Source organism: Macaca mulatta, chromosome 13 (genome assembly GCF_049350105.2).
Source record: "Macaca mulatta isolate MMU2019108-1 chromosome 13, T2T-MMU8v2.0, whole genome shotgun sequence".
NCBI lineage: Eukaryota > Metazoa > Chordata > Mammalia > Primates > Cercopithecidae > Macaca > Macaca mulatta.
In genome coordinates, this window is record NC_133418.1 from 121442444 (window position 1) to 121457332 (window position 14889).

General features: G+C 50.2%; 2 protein-coding genes across 7 annotated transcripts in view; one reads left to right on the top strand and one right to left on the bottom strand.

Annotated features, from left to right (window-relative positions):
* EIPR1 (EARP complex and GARP complex interacting protein 1) overlaps nucleotides 1-14889 on the top strand; it is a 608423-nt gene that overhangs the window by 380450 nt on the left and 213084 nt on the right. The gene's annotated exons all lie outside the window — the stretch shown is intronic.
* The window catches only part of TRAPPC12 (trafficking protein particle complex subunit 12), a 105375-nt gene that overhangs the window by 54987 nt on the left and 35499 nt on the right, over nucleotides 1-14889 (bottom strand). For all 6 annotated transcript variants that reach the window (XM_015111613.3, XM_077960186.1, XM_015111612.3 and 3 more), the window contains 2 exons: nucleotides 6095-6208; nucleotides 3481-3619 (listed from right to left, as the gene is read on the bottom strand). In XM_015111613.3, the coding sequence (XP_014967099.3) occupies nucleotides 3481-3619; nucleotides 6095-6208 (253 nt within the window). The remainder of the gene's footprint in view (nucleotides 1-3480; nucleotides 3620-6094; nucleotides 6209-14889) is intronic.

Sequence of the window (14889 nt, forward strand, 5' to 3'; positions counted from 1 at the left end):
ACATCCACAGATTTTGATATTCTTCAATGGCACTCAGTGTCATTTCCACCAACATCCTCTCCTGAGAGACGGGCACACCGTGCTACGGAGCCTTCGGCATGCTGTAAATAGGATGCGCAAGGCGAGGCTGGGCCTTCCTGAGCGGCCAGAGGTAAAGGTTAGAGACCAGTGGGAGCTAGGGCTTTTTTTTTTTTTTTTTTTTTTGTGAGACAGAGTCTTACTCCGTCACTCAGGCTGGAGTGCAGTGGTACGATCTTGGCTCACGACAACCTCCGCCTCCTGGGTTGAAGAGATTCTTGTGTATCAGCCTCCTGAGTAGCTGGTATGACAGGTGTGCACCACCGTGTCTGGCTAATTTTTTGCATTTTTAGTAGAGACAGGGTTTCACCATTTTGGCCAGGCTGGTCTCGAACTTCTGGCCTCAAGAGATCTTGAGATCCTCACGGCCTTCCAAAGTGCTGGGATTACAGGCATTAGCCACTGTGCCCAGCCGAGCTGGAGATGTTTATTTGGTCATCATAGGAAATATCTGCCTCTCAGTCACACTCATTCTTAAACACCTGTCATAAATTCAGAAGCAGGTGATGTAAGAGGAGTCATTTTGAATCTATAATTCACACGGACCTCAGTAGGAAAAGAAACCAGAGCACTTGGTGCAGCTCTGCCCTTCAGGGTATCTGGTGGTTTCAATTAAGGCCTGTGTGCTCAAGGCCCTGAGTTTTCTGTTAGCAGCAGACAAAATGCCTAAAAAAAAATCAGCTGTCAAGTCCCAGTCCCAGTCCCCAGCCCAGGCAGAGTCCCACAGACCTGGGTCCAGCCCCGTCCCGGGACTATGAACGACGTGGGAAGGGCGGGGTTGGAGGAGATGCTCAGGCTGCAGTCAGGCAGAGGGGGAAGGAATGGTTTTATTTATGCCGGGGGAAAACAAAGCGAATTCTTATAAGAAATAGGAAAGCAGCCGTTTCTTGACTATGATAGCTACCAGGCATAACTGATTCAATAGAAACACCCTCAAACTTCCCCAATTAACAACGCCTTTAACCTTTCCATCTTTTCTTCACAACCTACCAAGTGACAGCCTCCCCATTCTTTCTGGGCTGGAAATTTGGTCTTACATGGAAAGGATGACCCTCAAATTGGTGACGAAGTGGAGACGAGAAAGGGACATGACAGAATCAGGGAGCCCAGTTAATTTACAAGGCAGAACAGTATCCCTGGAACGACCAGCAATGGCTGTATCTCTCCAAACTCATGAGCGGTTGAGGGAACCACCTACAAGCAGACTGGACGGAACTTTGAGAGGGACGTAGATGAGACTTACTCCTGGGGAGAGGGGACGGATAAAGCCCTGCTCCTCCAGGACAGTGCTCACGACCACCGGGCAGCTTCCTGGCTGGAGTGCGGGAGAAGACCCCGAGGGAGAAGACCCCGAGGGAGAAGACCCCAGGGAAGAAGACCCCAGGGAAGAAGACCCCAGGGAAGAAGTCAAGACATCTTTATCCAACTCACGGCCGCAAAAGCCAGACTCCTGGGGACAGAAGGCCTGCTTGGCCAGCAACACCAGTGAGGGTCCTTCAGCAAGTTCCCGAGACCCCTCTGGCCCCACTTCCGCCACCTGTTGGCCACGCCACGGCAGACAGAGCTCCTGAACACGCACCATCAAGCGGTCCTGGCTTTGGTCTGTTCCTCCTGGTCACGTGGAAGGCTAGCAGGCCAGTGGGTGGGCAGGAAGTGTCGCACATTAAGGACTGGCATCTACGTCCCTGGATGACACGGAGTCCTATGTCCGAGAGCGACAGTGTTGTTGCTGGTCCTTCCTCACTCTGTGGCTACCTAGATTGGCTGGTTCACTTCCATGAAATCAAGCCAGCCCCATCAAGATGATCTCTCTGATTTATGCCCTATCTTAGTTATTAGACGTTACCCTTTCCATTTTTTTCTTTTCTACAAGGGGCAAATTCCCTTAGTCAGAAGGAATAAACAATTTTAATACCAGTGAGACTAAAGGTCAAAAAATATTTTATACTAAAAATGATAAAAATCTCCATCAATTCTGGGATAACTCAGAGTAATATGGACCAATTCCCTCCCGTCCTACCTGGAGGAAGGTAAAGATGATAAAGGAGAGAGCATGGGGAATAAAGAAAGCCGGCGTCTGCATTCGTTCCTACGCCCCTCCAAAGAAACAGAGCTGAGTTTTAAGCAAAAAACAACACACAAAGATGAAAGATTTGTTTTTACTTCTAGCCTTTTTAGTTCATCTATTTACTTACTAGTATCAACTAAGTTAAATAGAATGTTTATTTAAATTTTCTGAGCCTTCTATAGGAATTATTATTTTATTATTAATCAGGCCTTTGCATGTCTTGTACTGCTGGTTTTAAATATTTTCTACCTCCGATCAGGCTCTGCATTTCCTGACACCTAGGACCATTCTCCGTAGCTCCACTGCCGCAGCCAACAAATGCTGACAATCGAGCCTGCAAAACGCGGCAGTGCGAGACTCTCCCGTGTCACTGATACATTCAGAAGACAGTAAGAAAACTGGCAAATACAGCTGGTACTAGAGAGCAGCCACTATTCCAAGCAACTTACACTGACATCATTTAATCTTCAGGACAATCCAGGAAGCAAGCAGGATTGGCATATCTGTTTTACTGATAAGGACACTGGGGCACAGAGAGGTCAGATAACTCCCCCAAGGCTACACGAGTCAGTGATGTAACCAGGATGTAACTGGGGATGCCTGACAACAGGGCCTGGGCTTTCAACAGGTGCTTACACCGCCCTCATGAGACATCCTGCCAGGACTGTTTTCTATTTAAGAACATATGAGGGGCTTCAAACATATTTATAAGGTTCTTCACCAAGAGACACACATTGCACAAGGCTCCCAGTGCTGTAGAAGGCTCTCCGTAACCCGTCTTCTCCCTTCCCAACTGCTGATTTCCTGTCACTCTCCTAGAACTACCCTATGCTATAGCCTAGTGTTTTCCAAACCATGGTCGTGACTGTGACCCAAAGGGTGAGTCACAACCAGATTTTTAAAATAAATTAAATAAGAATAGAGACGAATGGAAAATGTCGCGGCGTGTGCCACATGGCACGGACACGTTTGGTTTCACTGCTCTGCTTCTCTGTGCATCAGGTCCCGAGATGGGACGGTTCTTCCCTGTGGAGCACAGCTCAGACGTCTACCACCCGGGCCCTGCACCACATCATGCTGCCTTGACACACCAGGTGCTAGATACACGGCTGCTAAATGTACAGACAGACACACCAGGGAGCACCTCCAGGTCAATGTTTCGGTAAATCTGAGTGGGAGCATTCTGTAAGTCAAGGCTTGTTGCTAGGTACTTATCTGATTTTTTTCGAGACTGGATAAATAAGGAAAACTGAGACTACCAAATTATGTATAAATCAAAGCAAACCAGAGCAAAACACATACAAATGTACAAATATTAAATACCATGGCCTTACCCCTGCGCCCAGGGTACACGTGTGGGTAGTACTCGTAATAAAGGTCTGGCTGATCAAGATTTCCAAAGGGTTCAAATTCCATCTCAGCATTCTGGAAAAGGCCCAACTTCACTAGTAGTGCCAGCCTCACAAACCAGAGCTAAAAACAAAATACAATGGAAACAATAGGTTATCTATATATATCCAGTTCAGAAATTGCTATTCCTTATGAAGTTGGTTAAGAGATTAATTTCTCATATATTAAAATAAGGGCTAACCTAACTTCCTATCTTTGCATATTTACAAAATCGTGTTTAAAAAAGCAGAACGTGGTCACTCTGCGAGGTGAGGTCATGAAAAATAAAATCCGACATTTGAAACATGCTGAATATTTAATTCTCAGATATCACTCATGCCTGCAGTTCCAGCTACTCGGGAGGCTGAGGTGGGAGGATCACTTGAGCCCAGCAGTTTGAGCACAGCCTGGACAACATAGCGAGACCCTGTCTCTAAAAAAAAATTACTATTGAGCTTAATAACAATGTGAATGGTTTTACATAACTGTTTACTCAGTAAGTAAACACTGCTTACTGAGCAGGTGTGTGTGCAAAGCACTGTGCTAGGTGTCATGAAGACGGAAAGGCACCAAAGGAATGCGCCGCCTAGTGGAGGGCGGGGGAATGACGGCGGGAACGGGAGCAGGAAGGAGCGGAAGCGCGGGGATGGGTTGTGTTTGAGGGCAGCTCTCAGGGCTGCGGAGTTTCAAGGGGCCACAGGCTAAGGAAGGGTCTGCTCGTTCAGGGAACGTAAGGACAAAGGCACAGAGTGGACAAAACACGACGTACGAGAGCACAGCGTGCTCTGGCAGCATCTGGGGTACCTTCAGGAAAATGGTGGGGATTTGCATTACAGAGCTGCACAGCCAGAGACTTAGGATTAAAAGGGGAACCTAATGTGATCTGACTTTACTGATGAGAAGAATGAATTTCACCAAGTGTCCGCTGAGGGATGAATGGATAAAGGAACGTGGTACGACACACAGTGGAATACCACTCAGCTTTCAGGGGGGAAATCCCATTGTTTGTGATGTGGATGAGCCTGGGGGACATGACGTTAGATGAAACAAGCCAAGCACAGAAAGACAAACAGCGCGGGGCCTCACTTACACATGGAATCTGAAAACACTGGGCTCACAGAAGCAGAGTAGATGGCAGGTGCCGGGGCTGGGGGTGGGGGTGGGGAGGAGGGCAGGGCAGCGAGGTTTGAGAGATGTTAGTCAAAGGAAACAAAATTCAGTGAGACAGGAGGAATAAGCTCAAGAGATCTATTGTAGACATGGTGACCACAGTTACAAACAACGTATACTAAAAATTGCTAAGACAGATTTTCAGTGTTCTCATTACACACACACACACACACACGAGAAGATGAAATTTCGCATGGCAGGCAATGGGAAACTATCCAGCTCTTGACTAGCTCCGTTTCAGACCTAGTTGGAAAGGAGGGTGGTTGACCCTCTTTAGGCAGCCTGGTGGTCCCTGGCTCCCAGGAGGTCACCATATTGGTCTTGAGCTAGTGCCAACACGTGATCAGCAAAGTGCACTACGGCCCAGAACTCCTGGGCCCAAGTGACCCTCCTGCCTCAGTCTCCCCAGTAGCTGGGACTACAGTCATGTGCCACTATGCCGGGCAGTTTTCAAGCAGGAAAGTGAGATGATCAAAAGTGTGCTTTAAGAGTTTTTTTGGAGGTAGTTGATGGAATGAATGTGAATAAAGAAACTTGAACTAAGTTCATATAGGAGGCTAAAGCAACACTGCAATGAGAGCTTGAACTGCGGGTGGCGATGGGTTGGAGAGGAATGATAGAAAAACAGCCTAGGATTTGGCAAACCAGTGGATGGACAGGTGATGGGGGAAAGTGGCTCTTCTTGTCGGCTCTTGCGGGAAGAGGAAGAAGGAGAAGGAGCTTGTTGGAAACAGCTAAGCTGTCAGGGCTCCCCAGAGCTGCTCCTTTCCAAAGCTCATCACAGTTCTGAAGGATCTGGTGACCTGTTTAGTCCCGGGGGATTCCCATGTAAGCTAGAAGAACAGTTGAAAAACTCCCCAGGGAAAGGTAAGAATTTATCAACGTTTGCAGCTGTTCCTTCTTCTCAGATGAGTTTCCTTTTGTTCACAAGTCTATTTTGTGCATTCCTTTTTTTTTTAATTTCAGAGCAAGTGATATGCCAGGAGGAGCAAACCCATGGCACATGGACCCTCCGTCCTTGGGGGGGACAGAACCAACTGCTCCTGTCACTGTTTCCTACCGGGCTCAGACATGCCCCAGATCCCCGCACAGGCCAGCTGCTGCTGCCAGTCGTGAGGCGAACCTGCCTGCTGACCCAAAGCCATGCTGGTCCCACCATGAGACTAAGTGTGGGCACCTGTGAGTGTGCTTCTGGGGCGCACAGGCGTCCTGATGGGCCAAAGTGAGAATTCCAGTGCCCCAGTACAGTATATACAATATAATTAGGAGATAAAGAAGCAGGATATGAAAATATACTTTTTGTTACTGGCATGAAAGGCCATGGTCCTGTCCATGTCCCCAAACTGTGATAAGCCAGGTTAAACTACAGCCCCTGAAAGGTGTTCTCACCTGCAGTGAATCTGTCGTGTGGCTGGTGGGCAGCCCGCTCTTGCCGTAGCCCTGGCCGTGGGCTGTGAGGAGACGTCCGCACAGGTCCACTGCTGCCCTCCAGTTTCTGCAGCTCTGCAAGACATGGCAGAACATGTGACCAAACACACATGCAAGGCATGGTGGAATCCATGACCCAAACGCATAGCCACTGGCCACAGCTGCTCACCTTGCTGGAAGCAGCACCAGCCAGCCATTAGTAATCATGACAAGGTCAGTGTGCTGGCAGCACGGAGGGGAATGCCATTTGTCAACGCTGCACGTGTAATTAGGCAATAAGAGAGCCAAGCGTGAGATACAGTTCGAGCTGATGAAATCATAAAAACAGTAACATTTAGCAACTGATAGAGCATCGGGAAGAGGCTTTTTATTGGAAAGCTCCGCATCTCTCTCCATCTATATGACTGGCGTCCTTTTTAGCAGGATTGTCTTGAGATTTGTCAATTTAAAATCAATAAGGAAATTTTATGCTATGTGTTGGACATATGTATCTGTAAGCTCTGCATGTGACTATAAAATAAGTGGCTTTCTATGTTCATAATTCTAATTTATCAATATGAAAAAATCAATGAACTATGTGAACACAACATGTTCCAGGCCCATGTGGCAATGCACGGCATACTTTCACATCGCGTAACGTTACGGCTTCAACACGGAAGGGCTGGCTGGTACCGCCACGCTGGCTGATTCGTACAGACTTCTGTGTTTATCTCTGCCCTTGTGCAATGCAGAAAGGACAGCCGTTAGAGAAATGAATGGGAAAAAAAGGTCGGAATGTTTAAACCTTTTAAGAAGCTAAAAGTGGATGCTCACTCTGTCTTTTCTCAAGGTAATGGGCACTATCTTTGAATACTGTAGATGTCCTCATTTCTGCAGCCAGTCAGTAAACATGCTTTAAGTACTTCCTGCCTGACAGAGACTGCAAGGCTGGCGGGGAGGTTAGTGAACGAGCACTCATTAGTGGATGATCTAGCAAGGGAGACAGACAATTAAACAATATGTTTCTCAAAAATTAGCTAAATGATTTTGTGTGCATGCCAAGCACTTCTCTGACAAGAAGTTTAGGAGTTTACATATTTTAAAAATGTGTGGTAGAGCCTGCCACACACGTCTTCTGTGTACTAGCTCACACACGCACTGCTCCCTCTCCACACCTCCTGCCCTCCACGCTCGGACACAGAGAACTCAGGGCCTGCTCACGAAGCGCCTAGGAGGGAAATGAGTGTCAGCTTTGCACTACGGTTGTTCTGCAGTCCTTTATTTGGGCTTCCTCAGGCAGGAGCTAACGACCTGCTCTAATTCCAGCTGCAGTGGGGGTGGGGGCTGTGTTGCAGGCAGGAGAGCGGGGCTTGTGTCTTCCGGGGCTCTGACATGTGGCCTCACACTCACACTGCAGGCTCAGCAATGGCTGAGTTTACAGAGCTGAGGTCATCTGTCCCACCTTACAGATGTGACAATTAAGTAAGATATACGAAAGTGCTCAACACAGTGCCAGGCAGGAGGGAGGCATTAAAAATGTGGACGATGCTGTTAAAAATTCCCAAACTGTTTCTACATCAATCCAGAGCTGGCGTGTGCGTGCCCAGTGAAACTCTGTGTGTGAGGGAAGGAACTGGTGCTGGGCCCGGAGCTTCAGACAGGCCAGGCTCTATGAGTGAGCAGCCGTGTGACCTGGCACTGCAGACATCTCAGCTTCCTCCAGGTCTTCTCAGGGGTTGATAGTTCGTTTTTTAAAAATGCTGAACATTTGGCCGGGCGCGGTGGCTCACGCCTGTAATCCCAGCACTTTGGGAGGCCGAGGCGGGCGGATCACAAGGTCAGGAGATCGAGACCACGGTGAAACCCCGTCTCTACTAAAAATACAAAAAATTAGCCGGGCGCGGTTGTGGGCGCCTGTAGTCCCAGCTACTCGGGAGGCTGAGGCAGGAGAATGGCGTGAACTCGGGAGGCGGAGCTTGCAGTGAGCCGAGATCGCGCCACTGCACTCCAGCCTGGGCGACAGAGCGAGACTCCGTCTCAAAAAAAAAAAAAAAAAAAAAATGCTGAACATTCTACTGTCCAGATTACCAGTTTGTTTACCCACTGACCTATTGAAGGACCTCTTGGTTGCCTCTAGTTTTTGGCAACTATGGATACAGCTGGCATCAACATCTTTGGGAAGATTCTTGTGTGGATATAAGCATTCGGCACAACTGGGTGAGACATCCAGGAGCGGAATGCAGTAACCGCAGTGCTGGGTTGTATGTAAGAGTGCGTTTAGTGTTGCAGGAGTCACCAAGCTGTCCTCCTAAGTGGCCACGCCACCTTGCCTTCCCCAGCAGCGAGGGGTCCTGCGGTTGCACATCCCACGGCACTTGGTGGTGTCCGTGGTCTGTTTTTCAGTCACTCCAACTAGCATGTGTTTTACTGTCTGGTGAACTTTCCACCGTTCTCTCAGAGTTTTTCCTTTCACTGTACCTGCCACAGCCTGACGGTGAGTACTGGCCTCCATGGCACCAACCAGCGAGCTGCAAATATTAGCAGGAGAACTCACATTTCTTAAAATATATCTTGCAGCATTTTTTTTTTCTTTTTGAAAGAAGGAGACCAGAGCATACATCATGCAGTTGGAGTCTGTGGTTTTCTTCACTAGCTGGTGCGCAGCCACTGGACCCAGTCAGAGAACCACTGATCGACGTTCCCCCAAACTGTCCACACTACAGCAAGTGTGGACGTTCCCCCAAACTGTCCACACTACAGCAAGTAACACAGGATTTCTGTGTTCTGGTTGACAGTTCAGAAACATTTTTAGATTGGTTAAGATAATTTACTAAAATGATCTCCAAATGCCTTCTCTAGTCTAAATTCAATGCAATAATCACTTTATATAATACAAATGGCTCTGTATATTCTCTTTGAATTGCAAATGTGAACGAGTGAGAGGGAAAGAGACTGTGCCAAGTCTGAACCAGTTCTATATATGCATCTAGGCAGACTCTGTATCCAGGGGCAACTAATAACTGCTCCCTTCCCGGTTCCCTACGCCTAAGGCTCTGGCCTGTCCTGCTAGAGAGGCTGGGGCCCTCTTCCCTCAGGACATGCCCTACGGTGAGGACAGGCAGGAGTTAATCAGGGAGGAGGAGGGGGGCAGAGACCCTCGAAGAGGACAGAATGTGTGCAAAGCCTGGTGAGAGCAGGCACGGGGGGGCACAGGGAGCAGAGGGCAGGGTGCAGGGCCCGAGGGGATGCAGTAAGGACCAGGTGGCCGGAGGCAGGAGGTGGAGGAGGGGCCGAGCCGGTGAGGATGAGGGTAGGCTGGGGAAGCAGGTGAGGACGGGTGGCACAGGAGGGGAGGCAGAGGAGGGTCAGGTGTGCTGGCCTTTGCAGGCTTCCAAGAGCACAGGCCACAGCATCTGAAGGCCCCAGTCTCCCTGCACTGATGGGGTGAACTTAAGGCGTCTGTGTAGACGTGAGTAAAGCTATGAAGAGGATGTTCCAGTAGCCGGGCCTGGTGCTGGCAATCTGTGCACATCCTGTGGACGCCCCCCACCCCCTACTGCCTGAGTTGGTGGGCGGAGCTCACAGGAGCCCAGAGGCCCGCCTCCTGTGCACCTGCACGGTGAGAAGGTTCTGTGCAACCACGGAAGAGCCAGGCATGCGCGGCAGAGCTCAGTAGCTGGACAGATACCGCATGGCCAGGAAGTCTACAACGTTCACTCCATGGCCTTTTACAGAAAACGCTGGCGGCTCCCAGGTCTCGGCCCCTCTGGCTCAGTAGTTCATTTCTGTCGACTTCAAGGACCCCTGTGGGCTGACGTTAGCCTGCAAGTGGCTTGTGACTGATACCCGAGGACGAGGCACAGGAATGGAGATGCTCCTGCAGTCACGTGACAGAGAACTTTACGTGTACAGCATGCCGTGATAACAAAGCAGGGGCCTGCATTTGGCATGTGTTTTTCATTTCATTCTTTCATGACTGATTACCGTGAATTAGTTATTATTTATATTGATGGTGCAGAGTGGCAGAAGCAGGTATTTGTCCAGAGGGTCAGCGAGCAGACGTTGCCAGGAGGCAGCCTGCAGAGGAACTCAACATCCGGCAGGTTCCAGATAAAGCCATTAGCAGCTTTGTTGAGAGCTGGTTGGACGGGAATCAGATGAGAATAAGATTTGTGGAAAGGCCGGGCGTGGTGGCTCACGCCTGTAATCCTAGCACACTGGCAGGCTGAGTCAGGCAGATTGCTTGAGCTTAGGAGCTCACGAAGGGCAACATGGTGAAACCCTGTCTCTATAAAACAAAAATGAGCTGCGTGTGGTGGCATGCATCTGTAGTCCCAGCTACCTGGGAGGCTGCGGTGGAAGGATCATCTGAGCCCAGGAGGCTGAGATTGCAGTGACCTGAAATCATGACACTGTACTCCAGTCCGGCGACAAGACTGAGACCCTGTCTTAAAAAAAAAAAAACAAATCTGTGGAAACTAAGGAGAGGGAAGCAGAGAGGTGGGCAGCTGTAGGAACCTCCAGGGAAGTCGGCATGACCAGGGTGCCAGCGGAGGAAAGGCCAACAGCGGCCGCAGAAGGTGAGACACTCCGTGTCTGTGTTTAAGCAAGTGCTTGAGTGTGTGAAAACACAGCGGAGGAGGCTGTAGCTGGAGAACAGCTGATTACACATTAGGAAGAAAGGATGACCCATGGCTCAAGGTTCCAGGCGTCAGGGCATGCGGGCCGAGGGCCGTCAGCGGTGACAGTCTGCCCGCTGACCTCAGCAGGTGTGTGTCCAGGACTAGGGACGTGAGGTGCTACCAGAACTCTGTTTTGGCTCCAAAGCTGGGGGAACGTCACTCATTTTTAAAAGTGAGGAGGAAGGGGAGGGGTGGGAGGCTTGAGAGAGGTAGAGACAGTCTAAAAGGGCAGTGGGAGAGACCAGAGCAACCTGGCAGGAAGGCCCCGCAGTGCTGATGATCCACTCGACGCTGCCAAGCGTCACTGCCGATGCTTGAATGTGGGAAATGCTCCCGCAGCCTCAGCTGCTGGGTGTCCATGCAGAGGAAGCTGGAGGCTGAACCTGTCAAGAGCGCAGGTATCTGAGATGTGTGCAGTGGAAGAATGAAGGAGCAGGCATTCTGGGATTTGGGAAAGGCATGTGTGAGATATGGATTATGGAAACCACGCTGGGTAGAGAAGGAAGTGAAGTAACGAGGTGCGGAGGCACAGTCAGCGAGCAGATCGGTGAGCCATGGCATGCAGGAAGGCAGAAGAACCACACATGGGTGTGGATGCCACACTGACCAGCTGGCTGGCAGGAGAGGGCACTCAGGAAACAGCAGATGTGCCGCTGGAGCTGTGTAGGGTGTGGGTGATCATTAAGGCTCCAAGCGTGACCACGGGAGAAGTGGCCCCCACAAGAGCCAGAAGACGGCCTGGGGGAAGAGCTGGGCAACAGAGAGGCCCCTGGACTGGCTGGGCCGCCCCTGCTGACCCTGGAGTTGCGGGGTGAAGGGAAGGGTCTGGGAGGAGGACTACCAGGTCACCGCTCCTCAGCCATTCTCAGCTACCTGACCCCCGCCAGGCTGCTGAACTGTGCCTTGGTACCTGGTAAGTAAAACGGATGTATTAATAGTTCTTCGTGATTCTAGTGAGGATTAACAGTTAATACAGGTGAAGTACTCAGAACCATGCTGGGAGCCTGGTGAGGGCGCAGGCAACGCCAGCTTTTCTCCCTGGGGCTCTGCAGCGCGGTACCTTCATAACCTCTCCGCGTACATCTTCCCTGCGGGACTGTTGGACTGTTAGCTCTGTAAATGCGTGCGCTGTTATTATTTTTGGTCATAACAACATTACAAAGTAGGCATTATTATGACTTTTTTTTTTTGAGACAGGGCCTCACTCTGTCATCGAGGCTTGAGTGCAGAGGTGCGACCACAGCTTGACCTCCTGGGCTCAAGTGATCCTCCCACCTCAGCCTCCGAGTAGCTGGGACTACAGGCTGTGTCACCACACCCAGCTAATTTTTGTATTTTTTGTAGAGACGGGGTTTTCCCATGTTGCCCAGGCTTGTCCTGCACTTCTGGGCTGAAGTGAGCTACGTACCTTGGTCTCCCAGAGTGCTGGGATTACAGACACGAGCCACTGTGCCTGCCACTATGACAGTTGTTTTTTTTTTTTTGAGACAGAGTCTCTGTCGCCCAGGCTGGAGTGCAGTGGCATGATCTTGACTCACTACAACCTCCGCCTCCTGGGTTCAAGTGATTCTCTTGCCTCTGTCTCCCGGGTAGCTGGGACTACAGGCACCTGCCACCACGCCTGGCTAATTTTTGTGTTTTTAGTAGAGACGGGGTTTCGCCATGTTGGCCAGGCTGGTCTTGAGCTCCTGACCTCTGGTGATCTGCCTGCCTCAGCCTCCCAAAGTGCTAAGATTATAGGTGTGAGCTATCACGCCCGGCCAATGATCATTTTAAAAATGAGAAACTTAAGGTTTTAATTTTCGTGGAAAGGAGAACAAAGAAGGTAATGAATAAATATTGGCGAAATCTGCATTTCCTCATCCATTCACTTAGTGGCCATTGACTGACCGCCTGCTGTGGGCCAGGCACTGTGCTAGGCTCGGGGCACACAAGGCCGATGAAGAGGGTCAGGTCCCAGAAGCCAGGGCAAGTTTCCAACATCAGGTCACAAAGGTGAGATTTCAGTTCCAGGCAAGAGGGGCAACTGGGTGCTTCTAAACAGAGAAATGCATTTTGAAATAAAATGTTTGGAAAATGACTCTAGCTGCAGGGTACAGACTGACTGGGGCAGTCTAAAGACCGTACATGGTCAGGCTGCATCAGCCGGCAAGGCAGGAAGAGAGCAGCGAGCAGCGGGGTCCAGGCGGGGGTAGGCGGTGCGGTGGCTGCTCCCTAGAGGGTGAGAGAGACCCAGAAACAAACTAACCAATAACAGACTAACGCGGAAATCCAAGGGATGGCGCGAACCTGTCTCTAGCCACTCAGGGCAGGCCGGACGTGGAGATGCAGCAGGCAGATGAGCTGGGTTTTACAAAATGACAGAAGATACAAAAAATGACAAGATGGTGGAACAGAAACGGCAAAGTGCCTGGTAAACGTGCAGATGGCAGGTTGCAGCTGAGGAGAGAAGACACCGGTTTGGGAGAAGCATGTGCCGGGGAGAGGTGACCCAGCGAGGGAGAAAGGCAGGTCCTCCTGAGAGGAGCGGGAGCAGGTACCACAGAGCATCTGCCCTGCAGCTGAGGAAGGCTGCCCGGGAGGGCACAGTGAAGGGGCCAGGGGAGGGCACAGTGAAGGGCTGGGGGCCCTGCGGTGCTTCTGCTCTTAGCTTCCAAGGACAGACCTGCCCCCGCAGACACACAGGAACGCTCACAGAATGCCCTTGATGTTTCGGGTAAAGGAATAAAGAAACCTACCTGGGGAAGGCACAGTGTGAATTCACGGTGTGAATGCCTGTGAGGCGAAGCTGTTACAAGACAGCTCTTAAGGCAGGCTGGGCTGGCGGAGCGGGCTTAGCTTGCTGTTCATATTGTAAACAGAAGCACCCAGTCACTCCCTCACTTAAGAAGCATCAACTAAGCACCTAAGAGGAAGTACGTCCTACATCAGACAACAGGAGTACAAAGATGAACTCGGTATGACAGACAGTCATACAGAACACATGGCTACCAAACAGTGCATCAAGACAGACACAGATGCTCCGTCCATACCCATCGTAAGTTAGAAATACCATGAGTTGAAAATAAGTGGGCTGGGCGTGGTGGCTCACGCCTGTAATCCCAGCACTTTGGGAGGCCGAGGCGGGCGGATCACAAGGTCAGGAGATCAAGACCATCCTGGCTAACACGGTGAAACCCCGTCTCTACTAAAAATACAAAAAATTAGCCGGGCATAGTGGCGGGCACCTGTAGTCCCAGCTACTCGGGAGGCTGAGGCAGGAGAATGGCATGAACCCAGGAGGTGGAGTTTGCAGTGAGCCGAGATTGTACCACTGCACTCCAACCTGGGTGACAGTGAGACTCCGTCTCAAAAAAAAAAAAAAAAAAAAAAAAAAAAGAAAAAGAAAAGAAAATAAGTAAAAAGTAAATAAGTGAATGCAGGCCGGGCACGGTGGCTCAGCACTCTGAGAGGCCGAGCTGGGTGGATCACCTGAGGTCAGGAGTTGGAGAGCAGCCTGGCCAACATGGTGAAACCCCAGCTCCACCAAAAATACAAAACTTAGCCAGGTGTGCTGTGAGCACCTGTAATCCCAGCTACTTGGCGGGCTGAGGCAGGAGAATCACTTAAACCCGGGAGAGAGGTTGTAGTGAGTGGAGATCGCACCACTGCACTCCAGCCTGGGCCACAGAGCCAAACTCCATCTTGGAAAAAAAAAAAAAAAAAAAGAAAAGGAGTGAATGCACCACCTAGCTAACTGAATGTTCCAGCACAGCCCAGCCTACCTTAAACATGCTCGCAACACTTACATTAGCCTACGGTTGGGAAAATCAGCCAACACAAAGCCTGCTTTATAAAGTGTTGGACATTTCATGTCGTTTCTTGAATTCACTGTGAGTGAGAAACAGAATGGCGTGTGGGTGCTCATAGCACAGTTCCCACCGAATGGGGAGCGCTTTTGCACCATCATAAAGTTGAAAAATCTTAAGCCAAACCACATAAGTTGGGGGTTGTACATACACACACATGCGTAAACACAAGCAGCAGACCCTCTATCTGCCGGGGAACGGTTCCAGGAGCCCCAGGATACCAGATCCATGACTGCTCAAGTCCTTA